Source organism: Brienomyrus brachyistius, chromosome 23 (assembly GCF_023856365.1).
Source record: "Brienomyrus brachyistius isolate T26 chromosome 23, BBRACH_0.4, whole genome shotgun sequence".
NCBI lineage: Eukaryota > Metazoa > Chordata > Actinopteri > Osteoglossiformes > Mormyridae > Brienomyrus > Brienomyrus brachyistius.
In genome coordinates, this window is record NC_064555.1 from 18,175,255 (window position 1) to 18,202,820 (window position 27,566).

At 45.3% G+C, this 27,566-nt stretch overlaps 1 protein-coding gene across 49 annotated transcripts; it reads left to right on the forward strand.

Moving 5' to 3' along the window:
* Positions 1-710: 710 nt before the first annotated feature.
* Positions 711-26,056, forward strand: LOC125718858 (uncharacterized). 49 transcript variants are annotated; one of them, XM_048993069.1, is made up of 46 exons: positions 711-1,061; positions 1,960-2,019; positions 2,634-2,702; positions 3,781-3,805; positions 4,209-4,226; positions 4,329-4,394; positions 4,646-4,785; positions 4,901-5,020; positions 5,189-5,246; positions 5,345-5,392; positions 6,629-6,697; positions 6,876-7,015; positions 7,427-7,552; positions 7,968-8,025; positions 8,129-8,209; positions 8,362-8,421; positions 8,567-8,641; positions 8,722-8,759; positions 9,075-9,149; positions 9,499-9,559; positions 10,112-10,177; positions 10,291-10,427; positions 10,508-10,624; positions 11,112-11,169; positions 11,594-11,641; positions 11,854-11,916; positions 12,187-12,326; positions 12,421-12,546; positions 12,831-12,888; positions 12,989-13,069; positions 15,614-15,697; positions 15,769-15,852; positions 15,931-16,002; positions 16,249-16,332; positions 17,611-17,676; positions 17,767-17,900; positions 18,012-18,107; positions 18,196-18,253; positions 18,386-18,457; positions 18,963-19,203; positions 19,460-19,505; positions 19,650-19,700; positions 20,565-22,840; positions 23,102-23,210; positions 23,244-23,286; positions 23,386-26,056. In XM_048993069.1, the coding sequence occupies exons 2-43, from the start codon at positions 1,987-1,989 to the stop codon at positions 20,574-20,576; spliced, it is 3,354 nt and encodes a 1,117-aa protein (XP_048849026.1). In that variant the 5' UTR covers positions 711-1,061; positions 1,960-1,986; the 3' UTR covers positions 20,577-22,840; positions 23,102-23,210; positions 23,244-23,286; positions 23,386-26,056. The 49 variants fall into 49 exon arrangements, with proteins under 49 accessions (XP_048849026.1, XP_048849030.1, XP_048849004.1 ...); XM_048993073.1 differs by having other exon boundaries at positions 23,102-23,177; XM_048993047.1 differs by adding an exon at positions 23,036-23,068 and having other exon boundaries at positions 20,565-22,797; positions 23,102-23,177; positions 23,211-26,056.
* Positions 26,057-27,566: the final 1,510 nt, after the last annotated feature.

A 27,566-nucleotide genomic window follows, 5' to 3' on the forward strand; every position in this document is an offset into this window, starting at 1 on the left:
GGCGCCCTTCATTACCAACAAGAATGTCACATTTGGACTCGTCTGACCATAGGACACTTTCTCACTTTGAAACAGTCCATTTCAAAGGAGTCTTGGCCCACAGGACACGACGGTGCTTCTGAACCATGTTCAGATATGGCTTCCTTGCTGCACGATCCCCAGGTACGGGCTGCGTGTTTACTGACAGGGGTTTCTGGAAGTATTCCTGGGCCCATTTAGTAATGTCATTGAAACAATCATGCCGATGAGTGCAGGGGTGGCAATTTCAGGTCCAGAACATAAAAATCCAGACCATGATTTACTTTCAACCAACCAGACTCTTTCTGCTCAACTGGTTGGTTGTAAGTAAATCATGGTCTGGATTTTTACTTTCTGGACCTTGAAATTGCCACCTCTGGATGAGTGATGTCTGAGGGCCCGAAGACCATGGGCATCCAATAAAGGTCTTGGGTTTTGTCCTTTACGCAGGGCGATATCTCCAGTTTCTCTGAATCTTTTGATGATGTTATGCTCTGTAGATGATGAGATTTACAAAGCCTTTGCAATTTGACGTTGAGGAACATTGCTTTTAAAGTATTATGACGACCAGGGAGCATTCATTTTTTACATGCCACCAATATGTTAAAAAGAGGCTGGACAATACCTAAAAAAATTAGATTGGAAGGAAGAGATGAGTCTCGGCGGGGGTGACCTGCGAAAGAGCCAGACCTCCCGGGGGGGTCTGAGCCGAAGGGGATGGGAGCCACGTGGAGAACGCCCCATGACCAGCCGGAAAGCAATAAGTTTTGGGGGGCCATGTGGAGGGGCACCGGACTGCGTGACTCCGAAGGGAAAATTAGGACAAAATACCCAAGCTAGAAAATAAACCTGTTAAAGTACGAGGGGATTCTCAAACTGAAACAATAAAAGCGAATTTAGCAATATTTCTGTATCAGTGCGCACATCCTTAATTTGTGGAAAGCGCTTCCCCGGCCAGCGAAGTCCTTCCTGCCACAGAGCGCCTGAGTGTGTTTGCTGCCGCGCCGCGTGGTGTTTCCGACCGCGACATTTCAGGACACAGGGTGAGTGTGGAGCCGTGCATGCTGACTCGCTAGCCGAGCTTCCCTCCTGCGTGTTTGGCGGCTCCGCGAACCGGCAGAACTCCCGCATCGTCCCGGGGCGCCGCCGCCGCATGCTACCGTGCCTGGTGACGAGTATTTCTCCGCTTACAATGCGCCTTGAGTGAAACGTTAGGTGAGCTTTACCTGGGTATTTGGCCATGCAAATAGCCGGTCCGGTGTAGCTGTATATTTAAAATGTCGGAATTACTCAGAAGTAGCTAAATAAAGTGCAGCTCGGCGGAGGCTGGGCGCCGCGAAAAGGGCGGAGGGTCCGCTTACCGCAAACTTCGCTCGTCGCTTACTGCCATCTGGGAGGCTACTTCCATCGTGAGTTTGGTGCAAATACAACACCTTTACTAAACTCGTTTTTAATACAGAAAAGGGGCTTCCTGTCAGCACGCGTTGTTGGAGAATAGATATCTTAGAAACTCTTTGTAAAATGGAAGTCTGGCGATAGAGGGCTGCAGATCGCAGCCCAGGAGCGTTATTGATAAATTCTGCATCGTCGGGGTTATTTTAAAGGTGGAGGCAGAAATTTGACGAAGGGTTTAAAGGCGAGGAGCCCCGCTGGGAGCTGAGGTATCTCGCCGTTCGTCCCCCTGCTTATCGCGGGCAAAGCGGCGCTGCACTTTCGCAGCTTATCTGCAAGCGAGCGCAGAGCTTAGCATCTTACTGCGGACCCTGAGACACGGACACTCACTAATACCAATGGCTAGATATTTTAGACGCAACGTCTTTAATAATTTTTTCCCGGCTTATATTTCTTTAGTGAAAGGTAGTCTGAATAACAGTTCAAATTTCTGTGTCAGATAAATCATAATGCTGGCATTTCCTGTTGTATTCCCGCTTTATCTGGTAGGTAGAAGCAGAAGAGACACCGCTCGAAATGAAGAAGATGCTGAAATGTCTTTATTGTCAGGTTTGTTTGCCGACGGGCTTCTAAGCAAATGCGTGAAAGACTGATTGCGACATTTATTACGGGGACCCATTTGGTGTCCCATAATGGTCTGGGCAACTTTAAGACAAACAACAGAAACTCACACATTTAATTTGATGTAATGATATTATCAAGGTTGCAAACTTAGTTCCGAGTGACACTTTCAGTTCGAGACAAGTCTGCACACACATTTACGTGTATGTTACGTGTAAGTTTTATTACTATGCAAATCTGTAGAGTTTGCAAACTACGCTAACGCTTTTTATGCAGCTTATTTTCGGTTTGTAATGAAATGACATAGATTTTCCGTAAGATTTCTTATGTAAGAGTGAAAGCGTGTCACGCCTGATGTGTCATAAGCATTAGATGCCGGGCTTGGTTATAACCCTTGGCATTAAAGGCAGAAAAGCTGGTGCCGCCACGCCGGTGGGCCCTACCCATACACTGCTGTTCTCTTCATTAGATGAATCAGCCAAGACGGGTTCTTTTCGTAATTAAATACAAACATGTTGATGTACGGCGTGCTCACGACTGCCCCCTAGCGATGCAGTGTCGTTCTCCCCTGATCGTACCTGATTTGCACCTTTGTCCCATAGGCCTGTGGAATCCAGTTTAAGTTCTTTTCCGCCTGCAAAAAGCACATGTATGGGGCAGAGCACAAGCAGGTATTCCTTCATTTGATCCTAAAGGCTGTTCTTTATTTTCTATTATAATAATTAATAATAAGTATGAAACTGCCATTCCCTTCCCGTAGATGCTTATTTGTGGGTTAGTCCACACTGGATGTATTAACAGAGTTAGATTTTATAGTGACTCTATGACTGAATGTTTTCCCTCCTCTTGTCATTTGGATAATATTCACTATAAAAAAATCAAACGCATGCAGTGCAGACTAACCCACAAACAAGCATTTACTGGGAGGGAACGGCAGTTACATCCTTCGCGAAATAGACTGGCCTGTTTTGTTTCAAATGATCTTAGCAGACATGCAATGGTGACTTATCGTAAGATTTTTCTGGAAATGAACCACTGAAGACAGATGAGTTCCGAAGTCATTAAGTTTAATATATAAGAGTAGAAGGAGGTGGAAGGAAAGATGTGTACACTTGGGTCTGTGTTTATTTCAGTATGTCTGCCCGCCTGGGGCTTCCACAGAGATAACGCTTGTTTGGCTTTTACAGCCAAGAGCCCATACCACTGTTTTTTCCAGAAAAATCTTTGCTGAAACCCAGTAAGCTGGATGGTGCCAGTCAGTGAAGGTCACAAAGGGGGGAGGGTCCCAGACACATGGGAGGGAGAAAGGCAAGGTGCGAACGCAGAACGGTGTAACGTAGCCGTGATAATGGGTGAGGGGAAAAACAGGCGCTTCTCCCACATCAGTCAGCTGGGCTGATGTCCCACGTAAGGTTGAGGGAAGCAGGTGTTGCGGAAGCCTACTGTGGCCTACAAAATGTGTCGTTTTGTGGCGTTATTTACTGTATATTGAAGCAAATGTTCTTTGTTTTACATTGTATGTGGCATCCTGACGTTCATTGAAAGTGTAATCTTTGCCTTTGTCCCCCTTTTTAGTATGTAGTGTGGGGGGGGGGGATAATGAAAGCAGTTTGGGAGTGTTTTAGCGAGACGTGTTGTGTGACAGTATATTGCACTATAAAGAGGCACTCGGTGTAATTAATGGTGTTTGATGAATGATACTTTTTCCCGAACATGTTTTTAATTTGCACGTCTCCGTTTCTGTATTAGAGAATAGCCAAGCTCTTCCAGACAGGTACCGTCTCCTCTCTTGTCCTGGGTCACTGGTGTGGGGTGGGGGGGTGTAGAGTGTTTTCATGTTAACCCATTAGTCACGTTTACTTTGCCATTAAAAATTAAACTTCACTTTTGACCAGGGCACATCTTAATAAGATAATTGTATTTTTTTTCTTTATTTTTTTACATGTTACACTGGAATGTATTGCTGGTTACAATCTCAAGTGTGAAACTGTACGCTTGTAAAGAAATTGGAAAGTGCTGTGGTTGGCATTTGTGTGTAAATATGTACTGTTGGAGTGTGTGCGCTTTACGGGGATAAAATCGCAGACGGACATCACAGCTGCTTTCCTGTGCTGATTTTTTTTTTTTTGGTTATTTTTCCCCCTCTCTCCTGTTCACCCTGTTTTGTGACTATGAAGCACCGAATAAAGGCGCAGGTAAGGACGGCCACCCTCTCTCTCATCTGTATTCAGCAGTGTCTGTATATGTATGACGATCTGCCAAAAGTGGCGTTTCCCGTAACCACGTGCCATTTGCAGTGCATTTCCCGCAGCTGGTCGTGCAGGAGTACCTGATGCGGCCCAACAGATTCCACGCTGTGATCGGTAAGATCCTTCTGCGTATCGGTTCCACGATGATCTTGTTTCACGAATGCTGTCGAAGAGCAGTGGTTTCGAGAGCGAAACTTCGACCTCACTGCCCCCAGTAGAAGAAAGCTGTTGCCTTTGTGTTGCTCAGATTTAAAATGCTTAAATTTGTACATTGCTGCCTGATTGAGAATGAATTTCCATACTGTGATTTGCTCTTTATAGTCAAATGTCTAAATGTCTGTCACTGAGGATCTCGTCTTTCTCAGGTCTCCATCTAGTAACCGCATGCATTGAAACTGCCGTGGGTGACCCTCCCTTCTACCTGTGCCATGCGTGCCAGGAGAAATGTCCCAGCAGCCAGATAGTGCAGCACCTCACCTCCCCCGACCATCACCTCGCCTACTTCGTAAGAATCTTCCTAGCACTTTGATAGCCACGTGAAAGGTAACGCCTTAAAAGCTAATTGGAGTAGACAGAACTCAAATGGTGGCTTTAATTTAGCCTTTGTCACGGTTTGTCAGGCACACGTGGCTCCGGAGAAGCTGCCTTTCGGCTGGATGTCGTCTTGTACAGCGACGCCGACGGAAACGTACGCAGCAGCGGAGCTGGAGGAGCGGCAGTGTGGTACTGGAGTACTCCGGGTAGGACCCGGGGGCATCCTGCTCCTCTGCTGGGTGCTCAGCTTCACCAAGGATTCCCTCTCTCTGATCCTCCAGTAGACCACCGCGTCATTCCTGCCGTTTTGGCTTAAAGCAGACTGTCTGGAGATGCGGAGGTCTGAGACCACCTCTCTTTGTTTTTGTGTGCAGCTTTTAGAACTGCCGAAACTTCTGTTCAGAACTGTGCGAGGGCTCTCCTATTCCCAAGGTGAGCTTCCTGCAAGGTTGGCTTCCGAGAGACTCGCTCCTTAGTTTTCAGCGCTTAAGTGTTTATTGACCGTCTCTTTGATACCTTCACCCCTCAAGCCATGAAGCAGATCTTCAGCACGGATGACTGCAAGCAGTGCCTGGAAGGTCAGTGGTTCTGCACGCTTTAAGTTAACAGGGTTTCACTGATGTTTTCCTTGACAAACATCACTCACCTGACAGACAGACAGAGTTTTTTTATTTATTTATATATATATATATATATATATATATATATATATATATATATATATGCGCATGCATATGCATGCTAAGCATCCCATCTTGGGCATTTTGATTTCAAGGGGGCGGTGGAAATTTGTCTATTGTGGGGGTGGTTGCTGGCTGTAGTATTTGTTCACCAGAGCTGTATCAATTCTGCAATTAATTTGAAATGTGCACCTCATGTCTGTCACTAAGAAATGCGTAGCTTATACAGCTGGGTGTGTGGAGCAGGTTTATCCAAGATACTAACATGTCTTTGGTAGTTAAAGGCTGGTAATGTTTGTTAAATATATTTTGGACTGTGTTTAGTAGTTCTGGTTTATCAGTATTGGAGTGTTAACCGTCCGGATACATGATGTTCTTGTTGTGTCTATGGGAGACTCCCAGTTGGACGTCTGACAATGATGTAATTATTGTAGTAGCACAACATCTGGATGTAACCTTGATCGTTTTTTCTGGCCTTTATTGGCAAACCGTGTTGACGTAAGATTGAGTGACACCGTGGTGCGTGTACCACTGCTCACCCTCCGGACGCCTGGCCTGGGATAGCGCTGCGGAGCAAGGCCGCGTTTACGAAGTGTGCTATGGATGATAAACGTAAATACAATGGTCTTAAAATGTCTGTCGTTTACCGCAGTTATTTATGGGGCATATATCGTCCAGCAGAAGTAGTTATGGGGACGGAGTTAATGTCTGATACGCGCACTGGAAGCGTCCGACTGTGTGCTGTGACGGTAGCACAGGAAAATCCATCCTGCGTAGTCTGGCCTTAGCTTCGGTTTCCAGAAGAGTTCTGTCTTTATGGAGTGGATTCCGAAATGACTGTTCCAGTTTCCAGGATCAGTCTATAAGGTGGCCCCTTTCTCCTCGATCACAGTGATTATTGCACAAGCAGAAGTGGTCAGTGTGCTTTCACTTTTACTTTGGTGTAATCTGATGACACTGAAATTATGACATTATGTCATATCCCCCAAACAGAAATATATCACACGCATGTGTTTAACATGTTTATACCTAGGCACCGGAAATACCGGAGAGCGACCGTGCAGTCTCGGACGTCCCGTTCCCAGATTTTGCGGCTAACGTGATTTTTTTCCCTGTCTGTTTTCCTGCTTATAGGTCAGCACGTCGAGCTGTTCAGTCTGCAGAAATACTGCAAGGATGCAAATCGGACTTACCCTTTACTTGGTTGGTACTGCTCAGATAAACTCCGTTTTGACGTCCGTAGCAAACTGCTGTCTGCCTTTGTTAAACCAGATGCAGATGTCAGTAGTGTGTTTTTTGGCAATAAACGCCTATAGGTACCTACTCTCCCACTGTTAAGTCCGACAGGGCAGCTGTTCAGTGTCTCTTCCCGCACCGGCAGGCTTGCAGTTTCTGGTGGAGCTGTGCTGCGTAAATGGAAGCAGCCCCAGCTGTTACCTGTGCTTGCTGTGTCAGAAGAAGGTGCCGCAGAGCCAAGCTGTGGCTCATCTCGTCAGCTTTGACCATCTCTACGGCTACCTGGTGAGAGCGGTCAGCGGACCGAGTAGGAAGTCAGAGATGCACTCTGAGGCTTAGGGCTGAGCTGTCTGCCCATATGGAAAAGGTTTATATATGAATGTTTTGTCAGTGTCTGTTTATGCATAATTCTTTGAACACCAGTGAATCATGGACAATGGTTCCACACAACTAGAATGAGTGTTTTGAAAAGGAAATATTCTTTTTCTACTGATGCCTGATGCATTCAAGATGAATTTTCTCATGTCTAATTAAACAAAGTGAATGTGGAGAGATCATATATGTCTTCCTGTGGGGGTCTATGGCTGGGACAGTCTGTTTTGTGCCACATTGCCTGCAGAGCATGAACTCACCATCTGGGGGCGACAGAGTATGCTTCTTGTGCCGGTGGATGTGATGGTCTGTTTCTTTAATCAGGACCAAATACATCCATCGTCCCTGGAGAGTAAAAGCAAGTACAAGGTTCATTCTCCCGTCTTTCGCTCGATGATCCTGAACCTGGCGCAACAAGCAGAGCAGCTGGTCTCATCCGCGGACATGCAGGTCTGACAAACTCGCGCGTCCTCACTGTGACAGGCCAGGACCTGCACTGCGACCTGCATCGGATTTAGGATCAAATAACTGATTTAGGATCTAAAAAGTGTAGAAACTAAAAATGGATACGCTGAGCTGATGGTCATATCTGCATTTTGTTTTGGAATGTGCGTTAAAAGCACCACACACTGGCTCTTGTAGTATTCTGGATTTTTTTATTCTAAATTTTAATCATGAAACTGTCCCTAGTATACCTGTCATGTTCATAGATTTATTGTAATTTAGTTCTAAAAGAGGAAAACAAAGGAAATGTAATCATATCTACAGGCATGTGCAATGTTCTGGAAGCTAAACGAATTCAGAGAATTGGTGCATAAATACCTGCGTGAAAGTCAGCCATGTGTTCATGTTCCTGGGTTTGTAGGTCATGAAGGTAGATGCTGAAGTCTATGAACAGACGGAGCTTCTGAGCTTTTCTAATGGTGGGCATGATGACAAATATCACTGAAGATGCTCAGCATTTTATTTAAATTCTGGAGTCTTGTACCTGCTTGGAAAATCATCGTCACTGCCGACTTCTTCCAGCCCTGAAGAAGCTGCAGGAGATTCGCAGAGAGCAGAACCTGGGTGACCTTCAGCCCCAAGTGATGTCGGGAGACAGACTGGGTGCGTCTCACTTCTGGAAACTTCTGTCCGCTGAGAAATGTCAACGTTCGCCCAGTGTAGTGGCAGCGCAGAGCACCAGTCTGCCCTTCGCCAGGCCCGCAGGACCTGGAGCTTGTAGATGCTAACTTTTATTTATAAATTACATTTTTCAGTCTGTAGAAGGAAGAGAAAAAGAGCGAACAGCCCTGACATATCAGTTAAAAATAAGGAAGGTGAGTGAAGCCGTCTACGATTCTTTTTCCATAGCAGCTGATATTCGTGTCACAAATAATATCAAATGTAAAATGTTGCACTATGGAGGCGTGGATTTGGGGTGAATCCCGTCATCTTTTCCTGAGAGCCGCTTGTTTTTCCCAGGTCATGTGAACGCTGATGGATGCACAAGCCTCGGGGGGGCCCTGCGGAGCCCTGGGCTCACGAAGACGGGGCCGGGTGGGTCACACTGCCCGTCCAATGCAGTGCCGCCGCCCCACTGCCTGTCCTCCTAACTGTCTGTGTCTCTCCTGTCACAGCGGACTCTCAGCGGACGGTGTGCCGACTTGTTTGTCAGGTGATTTTTCTTGTGCGATTTACCATATTTGGGAAGGGATTGCACGAGGGCTTAAATACCTTTTTGTTCAGTGTGGTACTAGTTTGTTCTTGCACATGTGCTCACCGTTTAGTTTCAGGTGAGAATGCGGTGTCACGCTCGATTTATCTGTTTGTCAACAAACATGCATCATGCTCTAAAAAAGATCAAAAGGCTGTTTAGAAGTGTGGGGGGCATTTCTGTTGGGTAATTTAGAGTTTCAGTAACGAGACGCCTTTTAGCAGAAGTCATCTGTTGGAAATTGCCGGTGTGTTTTTCGTTCTGCTTTCTCCTCAGAACTGTGACCCTGGCGTCCTGTACAGCTCTGTGAAATCTTATAAACAGCACGTGCGTGGCTATCAGCACCAGCAGGTCGTTTTTCATTTCTTCTTTTACCTACATTTTGCTGTATTTAAGTGTTTTTTTTCTTTTCTTTTTATACCCCTTGAGAGAGTTTGTTCGTCCGTTTTGTGGCTGCACTGCCCCCTGCTGTCCACATATGTTAATTGCTGTTGTGTCAGTTTTAAAACCCAGAGTCCTTTTTGTTCTTAGACCTGCTACACCAAGCAGACTGGTAACCTTAAGATATTGTTGTATTGTTTCTGGGTACTACTAAGGTGCCTTAAAATGGTAGTTTTGTCTTGGGCAACATTTGCTTTTTATGTGACATCATTCATTTGCAGGCTTAACAAAAAAATATTTAATTTCTTTCTAACCCAAGTGCGTAGACCGTTTGTTCCCGGATCTGGATAAAGCCGCATGCGTGAGACCCCCGCAGAGAGGTCAGTGAATATAGTGCCTGTTTGCCGATGTAAATAAGCTGCCCTTGTTCCTCTGCCCCCCGGCCCGGGCACAGGCTCCGTGCTGAGTGAGTGTACATTGGCATCCCTGCTCTCTGAGCATTTGCCTCACAGTGGGCAGCGCTGCCTTGACGCGTAGCAGCACACACATTCCTCAGAGAAACACTTTTTGGTAAAAAGGATAACGCAGTGATTCCTCTAGGTTTTTTTTTTCTTTTCAACCAATCCCCCCCCCCCGAAGGGTTTCTGTTGTTCTGCTTATGGCCTGACGCACTATATTTGTCTCACCTGCAAAGGCTGCACCCTGGCAGGACACTTAATTTTCCTTGCATTTAAAACAAAAAAACACCACTGCAAATTGTATCTAGCAGAAATACTGTGAAGCAAAATTCCGACCGTTTCCAGTCTCAGAGCGTAAGTGATGACGTGCATTATTAAGGCAGAGGTGGTGCCTGTGCAGTGATGTCACCTTTGCTCCGCAGTGATGTCACCTTTGCTCCGCAGTGATGTCACCTTTGCTCCCTGTCTTGCCAGTGCCCGTTCCAACTCTAAACGTTTACGAATCTCTGATAGACTATCTCCGGACTGAGCCAATCATTGGTGAGTCGGTTTTGCACTAGTGTCTCGAAGAGCGAGGAGTTTTTCATTTGTACCTTGACCAAACGCCTTGGTGAATCCGAAGTGCTTTGCTCACAAGGGCCTCCTGTCTCCAGGGCTCCATCTGGTGACCATGTGCATCACCTTCTCCTCCAAGCCGCCGATGTATCTCTGCCATGCCTGTGAGGAGGCCTTCCCCAGCCAGCAGGATGTGCAGCACCTCACTTCCGCCGACCACTACTTCAGTACCCTGGTGAGCTGTTGCAGAGAATGTCCACTAGGTGTCAGCACTCTCCCTGTGCCTTTTTAACGGGCCGCTTTTCCCGTCGTTAGGCCCCTGACGACCCCGAGGTGCTTCCGTTTGGCTGGATCCACTCCCACGATGTTCTGTCTGTGCTGAAGCCCAGGGCGGTGGCTGAGGAGAAGCGACAGAGTAAAAGCGTCCTCCAGGCAAGTTGTGTGACGCAGGGGGGTGTGGCCTGGAGGCTGCAGGAGAGCTGTCATTGGCTCCTGACAGTGGGCTTCGCTCCTGCAGCCTCGCCTCGTCCGAGGCCGTTTCCGCCCCTGCAGTATGTGACCCAGCAACTTGGGAATATGTTGGTACCATGTAAGTTTTGGAGGCTGAACGGAAACATTACAATCATAAGCAATACAAGAGATTCAAGATGCTGAAAATGCATGTTTGGGGGCAGCATGCGCCACCCCTGTGCCTGTGGTCGGTCGTCGGTTCGAACCCGGCCTCGGCAGTATAGCCACATCTGTGGGCCCTTGAGCAGGGCCCTTAACCCCCAGCTCCAGGGACACTGCTGCGGGTGGCTGCCCTTCACTGCCACGAAGACCAATAAAGTGTCATTGCCATTATTATTATTATTATTATTATTATTATTTATTATTACAACGTGACTAATTGCATTGTTAATTTCTGCCCTGCACACAGATGCTGTGTGTGCCGGACACGCTGTTCGTGGAGATCAAGGGCGCCTGCTATTCCATGGGTATGGGGGGCCTGCACTTTAATTCGGGGGGGGGGATAGTTGCAGCCTCCCTTTCTCAGATTAGTTACCCGTTGGGTTTTATGCGTTTGTGATTCTGCTTTGTCTTCAGTCTCGTGCCTGTGAGCGTGTCGTGCTTTTGGATGCTTATGGCTGGTGCCGCTCATGGCTGGTGCCGCTGGCCCGGCTACAGAGGGAGAACAGAGCGGCTGCAGAAGCTTCTACTCCTTTCCTTTTGTTTAAAATCCTAGAGCCGCATATCATTAAAAGCATCCCCACCCCCCCACCCCTGTTACATCATCAGTATTGTTAACGCATCAGAGCTATTTGCTGTTTTACTCGCTTGCGGGTCCTTTCGTTCTTGTACTTGTTCCCAATAATATTATTTATTACTTAGCTGTGCTTGTTGGGTCGTCTTCCTACGCAGCCATGAAGAAACTGCGGCATGCGATCAAACTCACGGCCGGTCTGAAGAGTAAGGCCGCTTTCTACTTGCTTTTACTGGACATGAGAATATAATGGCCAAAGGACATAATGTATGTGGCAAAGAATTTGTCCTTAATTTTACTGACAGAATGGCCTTCTGTAATTGGTCTCTTTGGGGGGGGGGGGGGGGGGAGATACGCCAAGCATTTAATTAATTTGTTGTGTGTTTTTTTTTTTTACATAACTGCATGTTGCTTGCAGCTGAGGAAAAGGTGGTTTTACCAGAGTACCTGAGGAACCCCAAGAGGAAATTCCCGCTACTTGGTGAGCGGTTGGCATCCTCACCCTGCGTGAACCAGCCGGCTCCATTTCTGCTCTTTTCAGAGATCCACCATGAGTAACAATTCTTTTCATTCTGTCATTTTCTAGCATTGCTCAGTTGTACAGATCTGCCTAGTTCGTTTTCGGTGGCTCCGTTCAGGACCTCCACCTCCTCAGGAGGCGCATTTCCTGCTGCCCTTGGAATTTCTCGATTTTTATAAAGTCTGTCTTTTATTATTCATGGCTCCTGCTGACCCGCATGTCGACGTGTAGGGCTGCAGTTCCTAGTGGAGTACCGCAGCGCAGACCCGGACGAGCCCAGTGGGTACCTCTGTCTGCTGTGCCAGAAGAAGGTCCGTCGGAACCAAACTGTGCTTCACGTTGTCAGCTTTGACCACCTGTTTGCGTACCTGGTGAGTGTCGGCTGGCTGGTGATTGAAAGTGCCTGTTTGTGTCAATGGGTTTTCACACACACTGCTTCAAAGACGTTTCATGTGTCATCTTAAGGAAAGCACACGTCCTCTCTCCTTGGGGGTAAAGAGCGATTACAAGCAGTATGACGAAAAGCACAAGGCGGCGATGCTAGATCTGGCCAGTCGGGCCCTGACTGCTGATTCTCCAGGTGAAATTCAGGTATAACTGCAGCCCTTATTTAAACCTTGGTTTTTAATGGTACTGGGGTAGTTTACTAAACAAACGTGGAACACCTGAGCGGCTCCTACCAGTATCATGTTTGTATTGCAGCAGTGGAATGAGCTGGTATAATAGAATTTGCTCGTTTGCGTGTTTTCTCAGAAGCATTGCAATGCGACATCCTTGTGTTAGTTTGTAACAAGAGCGTGAGCTGCTGTGAGTTGCCGGAATGTTCCGTCTGTCCGTTCCTGACCCTCATGACCCATCTGTTCTGCTTTCTCAAGGAGGTGCATTTGGAGCCTGATGTTCACCAGGAAGTGTGCAGGTCCAGCTTCGTCGACGGTGAGTTTATCAGCAGGAGAAACTTCGTTGCTTCTGATTCGATGCTCTGATTTTTAGCTCTGCTGCTGCTCCTCAAGGATATTTTTTATTTATTTAAAAGCCCTGAAGAAGCTGCAGACGTTCTGGAAGGAGAAGAGCCAAGGTGACCCCCAACCCCAAGCATTGCCTGGACAAAGAACAGGTAACCACACCTTCTGCTGCATTGCCACTGTCATGGAACTACGGCCGAGAAACGCCTTTAATATATAGTCTTATAATGTATTGACTTATCGTCATTTAACCTTAATAAAATGGGAAACCTCTATAAGCTGTGAATAAGGGACCTGGCTGATGTGTGCCATCAGTCTCTCAATATAACTGTTTATTGTGGATAATTAAGGTGTAAGCATCTGCTGTGGTGGTACTTTCTGCATTTTTAAGTCTGACATGCAACAGACCTGTGCTGCGTACTGTAAACACGAGACCTTGTGCCAAATAAGACCCGAGATTCTGGTGACTCCGCAGCGCCTGCGGTATTGGTATGCAGCGACGCATACAGAACACAAGCGCTTGCAGTCACAGGCGCCAGCAATTATGGTTTTCACTTTGTATCTGAGGAAATACTGGACAGATCGCACCCCGCGCTGAAAACCGGGACACAGTGTTTTATTTTCACTACGGGACGGGTGACGACACTCCTGTCGATGACGCGGCTGTTCCCTGGAACATGCGGTGAGGCAGCGTAAGGAGGGTTTCACGCGAAAGTTAAGCTCGAAATGCAGAGGTAGCAATAATTATATGACTAATGATGAGTTGCTGGCCGGTACGGCTGAAATGGTTGAGAAATCTTGTTATTTTAGCATTCCAGTGCATATACTGTCCTTTCTGCATTTACGGGAATGGTTCCCAAAATCAGAAAGGGCAGCGACGTACAGCGTGGCTGCTTGAGGAGCAGTGTTACTAAGGGTCCCTCTGTACTCTGGTTAAAATGCCTTATCTTGAAGAAACACACTGTTTACTACTAGGAAGTGCGCTATACCTGCTTTTATTAATGTCGCATGTGCAGCCCAGTCTGTTCCCTCAGAATTATTCACAACTTCTGACTTGATGAGGCCAGTCTTCCACTGAGGCTAAGCAAGACTATGGGAAATGAGCAGAGCCGCCATTTTTAAGGTCAAATGTTTGGACACTTGGCACCAACCTGCTTGTATGCTAATGCTAAAGGATCTAACCGCTGAAGGGGCTTCATTGCTGTGATCAGTCTGGTCAGATAGAGATAAAAGCCCCACAGTGCAACCAGCCAGTGAGGCCCTTTCTTGGGCCTGGAACCCAGCCCCCACCACGAGGCTGGGCCTGAGCTGGGCTTCTTGATAGGAAGGGCTCCTCCCCTGCCTGATAGTGATCTGTGGGCTCTGTCTGTGCTGGGCGGGGGGGGGGCTGAGCACTCGTAATAACAGCTCCCACTGTTTTTCCGATTGCAGACGTGCCTCCTAATCGGTATCTCTGCTGACTCATTTCCCATCGTCTTATTGTAGCTCCAGCTTTCTGTCGTTCCTCCAGCTCATTCGGTGCCTCGTGGGGTTTCCGTCTTTCATTTTCTCTGAGTACTGACATGCTCAGCATGATCTTTCAGCAACAGAATGTGTCTTGCTGCGTCTTGTCTGGCTCGGGAAGCCTTTCTTCGGTACAGGGTTAGCATAAACTAAAACCATGAGGGAACATTTTCGTGAATTAAAATATCTAAAGATACGAAAACATGGTTTGCCAAGGTCTTTTAGTACAGAATGTGCACTGTGTACTCCTCAGATTCTGAAAAGGACAGACGCATACAATAGCTTTACTTCTCTGTCAATCCCTACAAATAAAATTACTGAAATGGAATCTAAAAATAAGCTAAATACAAATATCTGAAAATAATAACCAACAAAACCACGCTGAAAACTAAATTGTATTTTAAATGTATGTTCCAAATAATCCCAAGCAGGCCACGAACGATTAAATTTTCCACATTTGAATAATTCCTAATCATTTCTTATAATTTCTTCATATTACTACAGACATTGTAGGTGTGCAGTATTTTGAAGTTTTGTGAAGGCTGCAGTTTCGAAATGATGTATGGCCCCCCGCCCCCACACACAATCACAGGTCTTATCACAGTCTCTCCTGCAAATTCTTTTGCGGCCCACGGTTTGAATGCCCCCGACATAAGGACGGGTGAAATGATTTAGTTCACCCAAAGGATTTGTTCTGACTCGGCCAGTGGCACATTCATAAAATAAATCTGAAACCCTTTTATTTAGGCAAATTAGTGCTAAGGAGTAAGCTAGATGCCACTGAAAAGTCATGTGAGAAAAACAGTTATTAAATTGTAGTCTCTCAACATTATACTTTAACTAGTCCTGTTGGTTAAATACTCAAACCCCTAACGGATCATCACGGTCTGCCAAATAGGCCAGATGCCAGTAAACCTTGGTTAAAATAGTTTTGAATCATGACAATGTTGTATCTCTACTACTGAGCAGTGACCACATCGAAAGGAAAAAATTCAAAATCTGTAATAACTGCTTATCCAATTAGGGTCCAGAGCTTGGAAAGCTGTAGGAAACGCGGACCTGTGTCAGTGGATTTATGGGGAAATTCTCTCGCACTCTGCATGCGCAAACATTTGCCATGTTGCTGCAGACAGGACTGCTCTGAGTCCTGTGTCATGTGGATAATGACCTTGCTCCTGTTGCGTGTCCCACAGCCGACACTGCGGAGCGTACGGAGGAGGTCGCAGCGGCCGTGTGTCCGGTGGCTGCCGATGAGCCGAGAGTCTGCATGGATTCTGGTGAGCCTCCTGGGTTGCAGTACCCTTAAAGTGCGAGGCACGGGGAGGTACTGCTGTTTTTCTCCTCCTAGGTGCTGTGTGTCAGGGAGTGGCAAAGAATCCGCTGCCAAATCAAGTACCGGTCCCAGAACCCAAGGCAGATGAGCCTGAGAGTGGTAAGACTGCGGCCATTTCAGGGGCAGACTGGTAACTCGATGCTTTACGCCATGCTTCAAAAATGCTCTTGTGTTCAGCGGAAGGAATTGGCAGGGATCCTACGGCCGTAAGCTTGATGGAGGTGGAGCAGGAGAGCTTGTCTAATAGGGGTGAGGACAGCCCCAAGGAACTGAAATCTCTGAACAGCAAAGACGGTGAAACTACTACTCCATGCTTGAGCAATGAAGAGTAAAAAACTAACCACACCACAATGCAATACTGATCAAATGACTGTCACTGACAAAACTGTTTAGCAGTATCACATGTCTGCTGGGTGTTTTTTTTTTTTTTTTTTTTTTTATTGTTCGTTTACCGCACTAAGCAAGCTCCCCCCCCCCCCCCCCCCCCCCATCCAGACTTGTCCAATCAGGAATTTGTTCAGTATCCCAGGGTTCCTCCAGAGTTGCTCTTGGACCCAAAGAGAGCACAGACAACAACTGGTGAGTGGAACTCGGAGCACGAATGTTCTGGGTTTCATATGGCAGAAAATCCAGCTCCGCCATTCTGCATTCTGAGACCTGCCCATGCCAGAAAGGGCCAGTGTCCTAAAAGGGCTGCACTCCACACCCTGAAATACACAGAAACAGATGGGAACACGTTCTGCATTCATTTTTAATAATTCATGCTCTTCAATCCAAAGAAACGCTCAGGTTCTCTATTAAGGGCACTGCAGTTTAGCTCATAGCTGAACCTTACATTGTATATTGATACTCTGCTCTGTGTCCGTGGAAATAATGGCCTGGGGGTTGTATTAAATTTGCCAAAACAGACACTTGGAACATAAGTAAGTACAAGGTATTTAAAAATGCATTTTGCATGATAATGTATTCAAACAGTGCACATAAAATTATGAAACCTCATAGCTGCTTATTCAGTACAGGGTCATGGTGAAGCATAGCATCGGGGTGAAGCAGAGGCTCCCCGCGAGGCATAGCGTCGGGGTGAGCAGCAGAGGCTCCCCGCGAGGCATAGCGTCGGGGTGAGCAGCAGAGGCTCCCCGCGAGGCATAGCGTCGGGGTGAGCAGCAGAGGCTCCCCGCGAGGCATAGCTTCGGGGTGAGCAGCAGAGGTTCCCCGCGAGGCATAGCGTCGGGGTGAGCAGCAGAGGCTCCCCGCGAGGCATAGCGTCGGGGTGAAGCAGAGGCTCCCCGCGAGGCATAGCTTCGGGGTGAGCAGCAGAGGCTCCCCGCGAGGCATAGCGTCGGGGTGAGCAGCAGAGGCTCCCCGCGAGGCATAGCGTCGGGGTGAGCAGCAGAGGCTCCCCGCGAGGCATAGCGTCGGGGTGAGCAGCAGAGGCTCCCCGCGAGGCATAGCGTCGGGGTGAAGCAGAGGCTCCCCGCGAGGCATAGCGTCGGGGTGAAGCACAGGCTCCCCGTGAGGCATAGCTTCGGGGTGAGCAGCAGAGGCTCCATTATAGGGCATGTGCACAATGAGCGATTTAGAAACACAAGTTCACCAAAACACAAGTTTTTTTTCATTATGGGTAGAATCCCGCTTGATCGATGGGAAAACAAAAACTCTAAACTGAAAGGGGGTGTGGAATTCAAACCCATCTGCTGCACGTGAGGTGACAGTGCTACCCAATCGGCCGTCATGCTGCCCAGTCATTCTGCTCTTCTCTGTTTCTAGTCTTTGAAATTCTCCTGCAATCAGTCTCTTACCAGTAGGACCATCATGTCAACATGCCTTTTGAAACTGATGTCTGTGTGCCTCTGTCAGGTCCAATTGGTGAGAGCAACTGGTCCAAGTTCTGGTTCTTGGACGGCAGGCCATACCCCTCAATTGGTTAGTGCCGCTGCCCCAGCTACGCCTGTGATTGTGTCTGTGGTATGTAACTATGGAGACTTGCAGCCAGCACTTGGTTTCCCCCTGCAGGCCTGGAGGCTGTAGTGGAATGCCGTTGCTTGAAGCATCCCACCATCTACTTGTGCCTGACATGTACAGAGCGGATTACTTCAAGTAATATATGTGATCATGTCATCAGTAGGCGCCATCAATATTATTACATCGTGAGTTGCCCGTCTCCCCCCCCCCCGTAAATGAATTCCTCGAATTGTGTGCACCCTGGGATCTGCTCCCTGCTGGTGGAATGAAACGTCCTTTTGCGTTGGGTCTCGCAGAAATCCCTCTATCCGGAGCTGCTTCCTTCCTGGAGGGATGATCCTGACGAAACTGCCTGGTTGGTCTACCACCATGACAAAAAGTGGGACGTCCAGGTAGCAGCCTGGCTCGCTAACGGTTCTGCGCATGTGGGGTCCTCTCAGCCTGCGGGCCCTCAGCTTTATCTCCTCATCCTTCTCTAAGGTGGTGAAGCTCCGTCCAGCTGCTTACCAAAGGATTGTCTCAGCACCCTTCTACATGGGTAAGGGGCCTATTACTAACACAAACGGTAGTTACTGCGATTTGCATAGTTCAGTGCTGTTGTGTTTGTTTATGTTGTGTATCTATGAACTGTAAATTGGTACCACAGACGTGTGCCTGTTTGTCTGTGTAGCTGTGCAGATGATCAGAGAAGAGCATGATCCGTATGAGCCCCGGCCACTGATTACCCTGGAGGACGTCCTGGGTGAGTCCACCTTTGACACATTGCAGCTTCATGCTGACGTCCTCCACAGAACAGAAAACCAGAGCAGAGTTCTGAAATGTGTGTATACTGTACCGCTTAACCAAGATATGCCTCCATGTGCAAAATACAAGCGCTATATTCAAGTTTCTGCATCCGTCATTGTTTTTCCCATTTAATATGCGGCCATATATCTAACTGCTTAGGTGGTGATCGCATTCTCTTCATAGTCACATGTAGCCTCAGGAGCAAAGCTGGCCTGTATGGTGTAACACTGCATGAGTATATTTGACGAATGTTACATGTTACAGTGCATGCGTGTGCCACTGCCCGCACTGCATTTAGCTATGAAGCACAGTGAAGGCTGCCTTAATCCACTGGAATAAGAATCACTTTTACTGTATACCCCCAGCTGAAGCCATCAAATGTCCTTTGATATCATTCCACGAAGTCTGTAGGTATAACGACTTATAGGACTTTCTCCCTCTTATGGTGTCCTGCTCTGTAGATACTGGAGCTTCTGGTATCACCCAAAAACAGTCTTCCAGACTCGATGCCCGCTGTGGCGGTGCAGACTGCTGCAGTTGGCAGTCTGAGAAGCAGGGTCAGGATGCTTATTGGAGCTGCAGACCCCAAGCACACGCCAAGGCAGCTGATGGCGTGCAGGCAACATTGTTTACAGACCGTTCCCTGCAAGAGTCTGTCCAACCGCAAGCTTCAGACAGCTGTGAAACCAGGAAGTCTGTGAGGTCAGTGGAAAGTCCTCTACATTCCGGCCTCTTAGTTTTGAGGATGTTTGATTCTGAAGAGGTTTTTGCCTGTTTATGGTCTGTTCAAAACCGGTACACAAGTGTGACAGTATTGGGAGCAGGTCCAGACCAGGAACTGATCCTCTGTACTTCATGAGGCATTAGTCCCAGTGTTGAAGCTGCAATACAATAACTTTTTAAATAATTTTTTAGCCCTCAGTGTTCTAATTCTTCCTCCTCCCGCAACTTCCACCAGCCCAGAATGTCCTGGTTCTGTCCAGTTGGTTGGCACTGATACAAAGGTGGGTGGCCATTATCTTTCGGGCTTGAGCAGTACAATGGGGCCCTGGTGCGCCTGTGTCCCCCCCCCCCCCACTGCTGCGCGACTGTCCTGCGCTGCCTGGTACGTCCACCAACACCCTGACTCTGTTTCTGCTCTTTGTTAGACTCTCACTGAGAAAGTGCTGACTGCCTGGAAAGAGATGACAGAGAAAGTGGTGAGCTCAGCCGAAACACATTCATTATTTATCGCAGACTGTCACTGCTTCTAGGTTTAAAAGCAAAAAATTATGTCCCCTCCAAGAGACAGAAACATTTGTTGCTGTAACAGACTAATCTTTTGTATTAAGATAATAACTTTGTTGCTTTGTCAGTGACCATGCAAAAGGCTGGGTGATATGACAATATATCTTAACATGATATATATTTTCCTTGGAAATGAGAATTATCTATTCTTTACTTCAATGTTCCATTTTTGCTTAAAATGCTCTTAGAATCACCTTTAAACGGATTCAGAGCGTGAAAGGCACTGCAAACTGAAGCCTAATTCTAGTAAACAAATCGTATGAATTTTGTCATGGGGTGTGATGGAAAATGCAGACAATACGTTTATTGCCCGGTTTTTTTCCCCTCTGATTGTTCCTGAGAACGGGTTTGACTAGGGCTGGGTGACAGGCCCTAAAAAATGAAATCACTGTTTTCTGAGGTTTTCTCAATATCGATATTTAGCACAATATTCCAAAACCGATGTATAGAAAACTATAAAGTATGACAGGTGGTTTTGAGTTTTCCTGAACATGATGACTAAATTGTTTTGCTAGTAGTTCTGGAGCATGTGACAGGTATGATGATAAATTACGTCAACAGCTGACTCATACCTGGATGTAATTTGTGTATAAAATCTACAAATATAACTATTAATTATGTAAGAAGTGTTTAGATTATATCACAATATGATATAGAAAAAAATGAATACAATATGAATGTTCATAATCGCAATGCGATAAAATATAGTCTTGTCACCCAGTTGGGGTATATTGGTGTTGCTGTAGTGGGTCACTGATGGGGTCTCTCCTTTTCAGGGAGGGATGTAACTGCCCAAGTGCCCCCCCACCCCCAGAAGTGGAGGCTGTACAAGAGTGCAAATGGATATGTATATGGAGATGTATAGTGAATGGTTTTGATGTTTAGTTTTTTCAGAAATATAGTGCAGATGTTTTGTTTATTTCAGACACTGAATAAATTTTTTTAAATTCTGATTAAAAGCTGATTAAATAATTTTCCAGCTTTCATGGATGGTAACACGTCGGTTGAGACGTTCATTCATAGAGCATTGGACCCTGCGGGCAGAGGGCTCCGTGCTGATGGCAGCAGACCATGTCCCCATTAATAGGGTATGTCTCTCTAATACAAACCTTTCTGGCTGCGTTTGGTTTCCAGCAACGTGCCCATATGTTTTTCCACTAGAGCACAGTGTAGGATCCACCCACCTTGACACGGCTTGCCTCCATATGTGCAGCTGTGTTTTCCGTTGGTAATGGAAATGCACCCTGCTTCCTGACATGCTGAGGCTTGCATGCTGAGCTTCTTTCCCAGTCCGTCTCTTTTTGTGAAACGTGTCCGATAAGATCATATTGCGATTGCGGCAGGCAGGACTTTCCTGCCAAACAAATGCGTGAAAACAGCCAAAGGGTGTTTTCTGATCTATTAGTGCTAACATAAGTTTATTTTTCGGATGCGAATTTTACTAAAAATCATTTAAGTGTGGAGTGCATAGGTGCTTCTCATTGGAATAACCTTCGATTGAATGGGAATCGTTTCCTTTTGTATAGGAATTTTTCTCAAGATGTGTTTCAATGGATTAGGGAGCCCAAAGGAGCAAGTGAGAAACATCAGAGTATATCTGGCTGCATTCCGTGACCTTACAGAGATTTTACTCTAGTTTTATTATTTCATTACTCTGGAGGGAGGCAGGGATCTCATCGAGGGGGGGCCTGGACACCCTGGACTGGCCCTCTATTTCTGGATTAATTTACAGAAGCACAGCTTGTCATGCACACTGCCAGTTTGCTGTTGTGACTAAGCACTAACCTAACTGGTCTTAAAAGGTGTTCTCACTGAAGATCACCTGGAATTTTCCAGGTCCAAATAAGCTATGGACCCACCAATATTAAGCATAATATTTATATTATGCATAAATATTCATATGCATAATATTTACTTGATGTTTAGTCAGTGCTTTGGATCATTTCCATTTCTCTATCTAGACAGTCCTGTTAGTTGACTTAGAATATAAAGGACCAGTCCACTGCTGTAGACACTTTCTCATTGCCGCTAACTCAAAAATTATTTGCAATCTTTGCAGACACAATGTATGGGTTAAGATCTGGACCTCACCAGCGCTTAGTGACAAAGAGATGAGATGCGTGAACCTGATTGTACCACGTCACACATTCTTCATGGAATGAAGAATTAGATGGCACCTGTCGCCGATTTTTTTTCAGCTTTTTTTCCATTTGTATGCATGCTTATCTTAATCAGTTTAGTATTATTTTTAGAGAAAATCATGATGTAACTTTTTATTGGTTTGCTAGCTTTTAGGTTTTACAAATTTGAGATGTGGTACATTATGTAAGGCCCACTGTGTCTGTAGCTAACTGGAGGTTGTGTGTGTGTGTGCAGTCAAACAATATGGGTAGCAGTAACATTTTGATCTCAGAAGAAAATCACAATAGGGTCTGTTTGACTTTACATGGTAGGTACTTGATTATACCATTTGTATATCTTATAGTTCTATTATGTCATCATATACTGTGAATACATACAAAGATTTTAAAATCTTCATTTGAATTTTTTCACCAATTAATAAGTGATCTATAAGTAGCAAAAATACAAATCATGGTCCTCTGCTCAGGACTGGCCATGACATGCAGCGAACATTAGTTTTACTTTTACTTTTGATCAGTTTTTATTCAGAACAATTTAGGACCTCATAAGAACCAACCCATTGCTGTATGGTTTTGTAATGCAACACTGAATGGTAATGTATGCCTTTGGATACTGCAGTTAAAATTTTTGTTTTTGTAATTTCCTTTTAAGGTAATCTTTATGGTTTTTAGGGGAACTACACTGTGGTTTGGCATACAGTGTTTCTTGATGAATCATTCCCGCCTCCTTTTTAGATTAAGCCAAGTTTCCTTTTAGGTTTTGTGTCTATTCCTGAAAGGGGAAAGGCTGGGACACTGGCGAATGCAATGAGTGCAGTATACTAGGTACTGGCGGACACTGGCGAATGCAAAGAGTGCAGTGTATTAGGTACTGGCGGATGCTGGCGAATGCAAAGAGTGCAGTGTATTAGGTACTGGTGAATGCAAAGAGCGCAGTGTATTAGATACTGGCGGACACTGGCGAATGCAAAGAGCATAGTGTATTAGGTACTGGCGGACACTGGCGAATGCAAAGAGTACAGTGTATTGGGTACTGGCGGACGCTGGCAAATGCAAAGAGTGCAGTGTATTAGGTACTGGCGAATGCAAAGAGTGCAGTGTATTAGGTACTGGCGAATGCAAAGAGTGCAGTGTATTAGGTACTGGTGAATGCAAAGAGTGCGGTGTATTAGGTACTGGTGAATGCAAAGAGCGCGGTGTATTAGGTACTGGCGGACGCTGGCAAATGCAAAGAGTGCAGTGTATTAGGTACTGGCGGATGCAAAGAGTGCAGTGTATTAGGTACTGGTGAATGCAAAGAGCGTGGTGTATTAGGTACTGGCGGACGCTGGCAAATGCAAAGAGTGCAGTGTATTAGGTACTGGCGGATGCAAAGAGTGCGGTGTATTAGGTACTGGCGGATGCAAAGAGTGCGGTGTATTAGGTACTGGCGGATGCAAAGAGTGCGGTGTATTAGGTACTGGCGGATGCAAAGAGTGCGGTGTATTAGGTACTGACGGACGCTGGCAAATGCAAAGAGTGCAGTGTATTAGATACTGGCGGACGCTGGCGAATGCAAAGAGTGCAGTGTATTAGGTACTGGCGAATGCAAAGAGTGCAGTGTATTAGGTACTGGCGGACGCTGGCGAATGCACAGAGTGCAGTGTATTAGGTACTGGTGGACGCTGGCGAATGCAAAGAAATAGGCATTCTCACTGTTGTAACAGAAAACAGACCATGTCAGTTATGTGCCCAGAGGTTAAAATAAGGATGATGACATGTTTGTGGTTTCAGTTTAATGGCATTATTCTTGTCAACTTTAGCTATGAGATTTGCAGTTCAGGAAACGATAATTCTGTGCATGTACAACACCAAAACAAAACAACTGTCTACAGCAATGATCACCATTAATGCTCACAGCAGAAGGTATCGGTGCACATTGTTGGTTCTAAATAAAATGGATAGTTATATACACTTAAATGCACAACTGACAGCACTGTACATGCTATATACATTACAAAAGGTTTATCAAACAAATGTGCTGCAAGCTTCACTTATTCTGCTGCAGGAAACGCAGACCATTGTGAATATTCTAAATGTAGCTCTTAACTCACTGCCCCGTTTGCTGTTAATCAACACTGTTCACCGGTTTGCTGTGTGGCTCTTCTGAAAATTTTACTTAAAGTCCAAGGAGTACAACTTGTAAAAGGCATCCAACCAGAAGTGCTGGAAGTAAAGACGAGAGATTCAGCGGCCAGTCAGATGGGACATTTCAGTTATAACGGCATCCCTGAAAATACCTACTCGTCCAAAACTCACCTGATAAAGAACTTCTTACCGGATGGCTAAACCCTGGAACAGGTGAAAAAGATGCAACAAAATAACCAATTGACGTAGTAACTACTTTTCTAACAAAACATCTGTAAGAACAAAAAGGTACTGTCAGGATATTCATGCATAGTGTCCTAGGACTTACAGTACACATGCCAACAGCCCCTGCACTTTGGGGCAGGTGGCCATACCTAAGGTAAATGTGGGGGTGAAGTGTCCACTTGACACTTCAATATAAAATGTCTAGGTAAGGATTGTATTTGTGCTCTGCAGATATCCATCTAGTTTAATTTGGTACTGTACAGATAGGCAAAATTTTAAATGTATATATTGTTTCATTCTTTAATAGAATTTAACGTATAGATGATGGCACATCTGTAAGTACCCTCTACATTTAAAAAGACTTGTCTGATAATGGAGTTTCATAGTGAGCTTACAGAAATACAGCAGCTTCAGAGCCAAACACCGAAGCAGGATCTTACCTCTGACTTGCAGGTAACCAGAGATGGTTTTGTATTCGTTGGCTTGGTCTCTGTTAAACACTGTGCAGCTGTAGTTCCCCCTATCCGCCTCCTTCACTTTGTTAATGATCAAGTACACTTCTCTGTCCGCTTCTTCTAAATCAAATCCCTCACTAATTTTTGTTTGTTCGGCTGTCTTGTAGACTATCTGAGTGTTGTTTTTCTGCCATGTGATGATGTCGGCCTTTTCCAAGCTGTGTTGGCATTTCAGTCTCGCTGCCTTGTTTGTGTCAGCGTACCATGGTACAGCCGAGGCTGCAGGACAGAGAATACAGGATTCAGGACATAAAAAAGGTGTTAAACTCCATTCAAGTATCCATCTGTCTGCAGGCGGCTGCTCCAGTGTCGTCCCCTAAACTTCTCCTTTTATAACTTATCCCACTATCACTGCACAGCCATGCACACAAACACCAACAGTGAGATGACACAAAATTTTGAATTGGTAGCTGAATGTTTAAGTTGCTAATGCATATTATCATTCATCTTTTGGTTTGAATTATCTAAAGTCGTTGCGAATTTGTGTCTCTCCCACCACAGTATAGCATTTTAACAACAGGTAGGTAAGTGGATATCTGCCCCACTGGAACCAAGAATTGGAACACTCTAATCTGTGACTTTACTAATTCTGAATTTCTCTATTTCATTCCTAGCCCAAGAACACCATCTTTCCTGTGAACTTTTCTGGGATTTTTAATGTGAAGATCACTTTCTTAAGCACTGTATTGATCTAAAGTAGGCGTATACATGACAATACCTGGTTTTGATATAAATAAGCTTAACGTGTGACAAGACGTGCAAATTCTTTTTTTTCTTTTTTTTTTTGTCCTGATCCTCATCTCAGTGCCCTACACTGTGACATGGATCTTAGCAGATTTGGTTTAAGAAGATTAATCCTCCTTACGCCTCATTAGCGTGTTACTGTTATCACACAGAACCACATACATGTCAGACACGGATGCATATTCATGTTAGAAAAATGGAAATTCACTTGCCTGTGGTGAAAAATAGAAAATTTAGAAAGATTATATTCTTCACCAGTATTCTGAAAGACATCAAAACACAAGAACACATATCTCAACAGGGATTTTACATTTGAATACACTTTATACAGTTACTAAATTTGTACTGGAATTTGCCCCCCCCCCTCCAGAATTACCAATTTTCGCAGATTTTATATTCGGCACCCAACCCCAAAAAGTTTCATAGGGCATTGGCTTTGTGTTACTGGCAGGCAATCTGGAGGAAAATGTCTGCCCTAATACTTTGTAATGCCCAAATAAAATGTCTTGTATTTCATATGCTATGCTCTTCAGTTTGCTGTTTACCTCTATTTATGATCTTCTTGTAAACCCCTCAGGTGGATTGTTATTTAATGATTGTATGTTAAAACAAGTCCAGTGGGTCTTTATTGCCATTCCTTCTATATACAATCCTCAGCATACAGCAGCATCAAATAATGTTCCTCTGGACTGCATTGCAGCATATATACCATCAAATGCTATTTATTCATACACTGCACTCTTTGCATTTGCCAGTGTCCGCTGGATAAGATGGTTATATAGTACGGATGTAGGAAAAGGTGCAGTGTTTGGACAGTGTCCGCTGGATAATGTGGCTGCTGCTGGTGGTAAGTCAGGTTTATAACGGTACCAGTATATAGTTCCAAGTTCAGAGTTCCGCTTTGGAAAAACGACCTCCAAGGTGAATATATACACACATTCATTAAAAGCATTACAACAAACACATATGCAGACAGCTTGGTACATACACTAGTTACACTACTAATATTATCTCCAGTCTAGCAGATAGAAACTCTTTGTAACCTAACCCTGTTTGCAGGACTCTTGAGTTCACTGGCATATCTAATTAGTTAGTGAATTAGTGAAGTATATGATACTTACTGCAGTAATGTCATGATTCTTTGAGTATTCTGGATACTGATCTGCTGTGTCTTAGTTCGGCGCTGCTCTAGAACGCGAGCGATCACACGCTCACTGCATCCTGTAACACATCCCGGATTATGAATTGTAAATCAAAAAATGTAAAGGCTTTGTCTGATTGTTTATTATTATTATTACTATTTCACACAGCCCGTTTCAAAACAATGTGACCTCGGACTGCTGCTACCCAATTACACGTAGACTGAGAAATAATTATAATATTCAGATACGAATAACATTCCTGGGTACAGTTGCATTTTAAATCAGCAAAGATGTATTTTAGCGGCGCAGCAATGTAGCCTCGCATCAGGTTGGCGGCTTTAATGTCTGCGCCATATTCTTAGCGCAACGGTCGGGTTCGCGCTTGTGAAAACTGCTGATATTTAACATAAAGCGCATGAAGGACGTAGAAGCATGAACTAAACTGCCCATCCATCCATTATCCAGCAGCTAATATTCCCTTGCTATACTGCGCCATTTCAGCCGCGTAAATCCTGAACTCACAGATCTGTTCTTCAGACTATCTGGACAAACGAAACCTAAAAACGAGCACAGACCCTCATCTTCCTTTACCCATGCATATAGCCTATATTTCTTCCAAAGATATTTTCTGCTGGCGGTTATTTCAACAAAAACATAAATCGAATTTATAATCCAAGGCTGATATAAATAATGATCTTGCCCGCTATCAAAAAGGGTGGGTGATGCCGTAAACAAATCGCCATTTCTCTAAACACAAACGTGGATTAACGAAGATATTCAGCTACATATATCTTCATTCCTTCCACATATCCACATAAATTACTTATTTGTTCTAACGAATTTCCGTTCCGAATAGAATTATCTACACCAAACGTTAACAAGTT

What these genes read in the sequence shown, in the direction of transcription:
- LOC125718858 (XM_048993037.1), top strand. Translation starts at nt 1,987, where the DNA reads ATGAAGAAGATGCTGAAATGTCTTTATTGTCAG. An exon ending in CTGCAAGCAGTGCCTGGAAG is followed by an intron (nt 5,393 to 6,628) that starts GTCAGTGGTTCT and finishes TCCTGCTTATAG; the next exon opens with GTCAGCACGTCGAGCTGTTC. An exon ending in CCGGACTGAGCCAATCATTG is followed by an intron (nt 10,178 to 10,290) that starts GTGAGTCGGTTT and finishes TCCTGTCTCCAG; the next exon opens with GGCTCCATCTGGTGACCATG.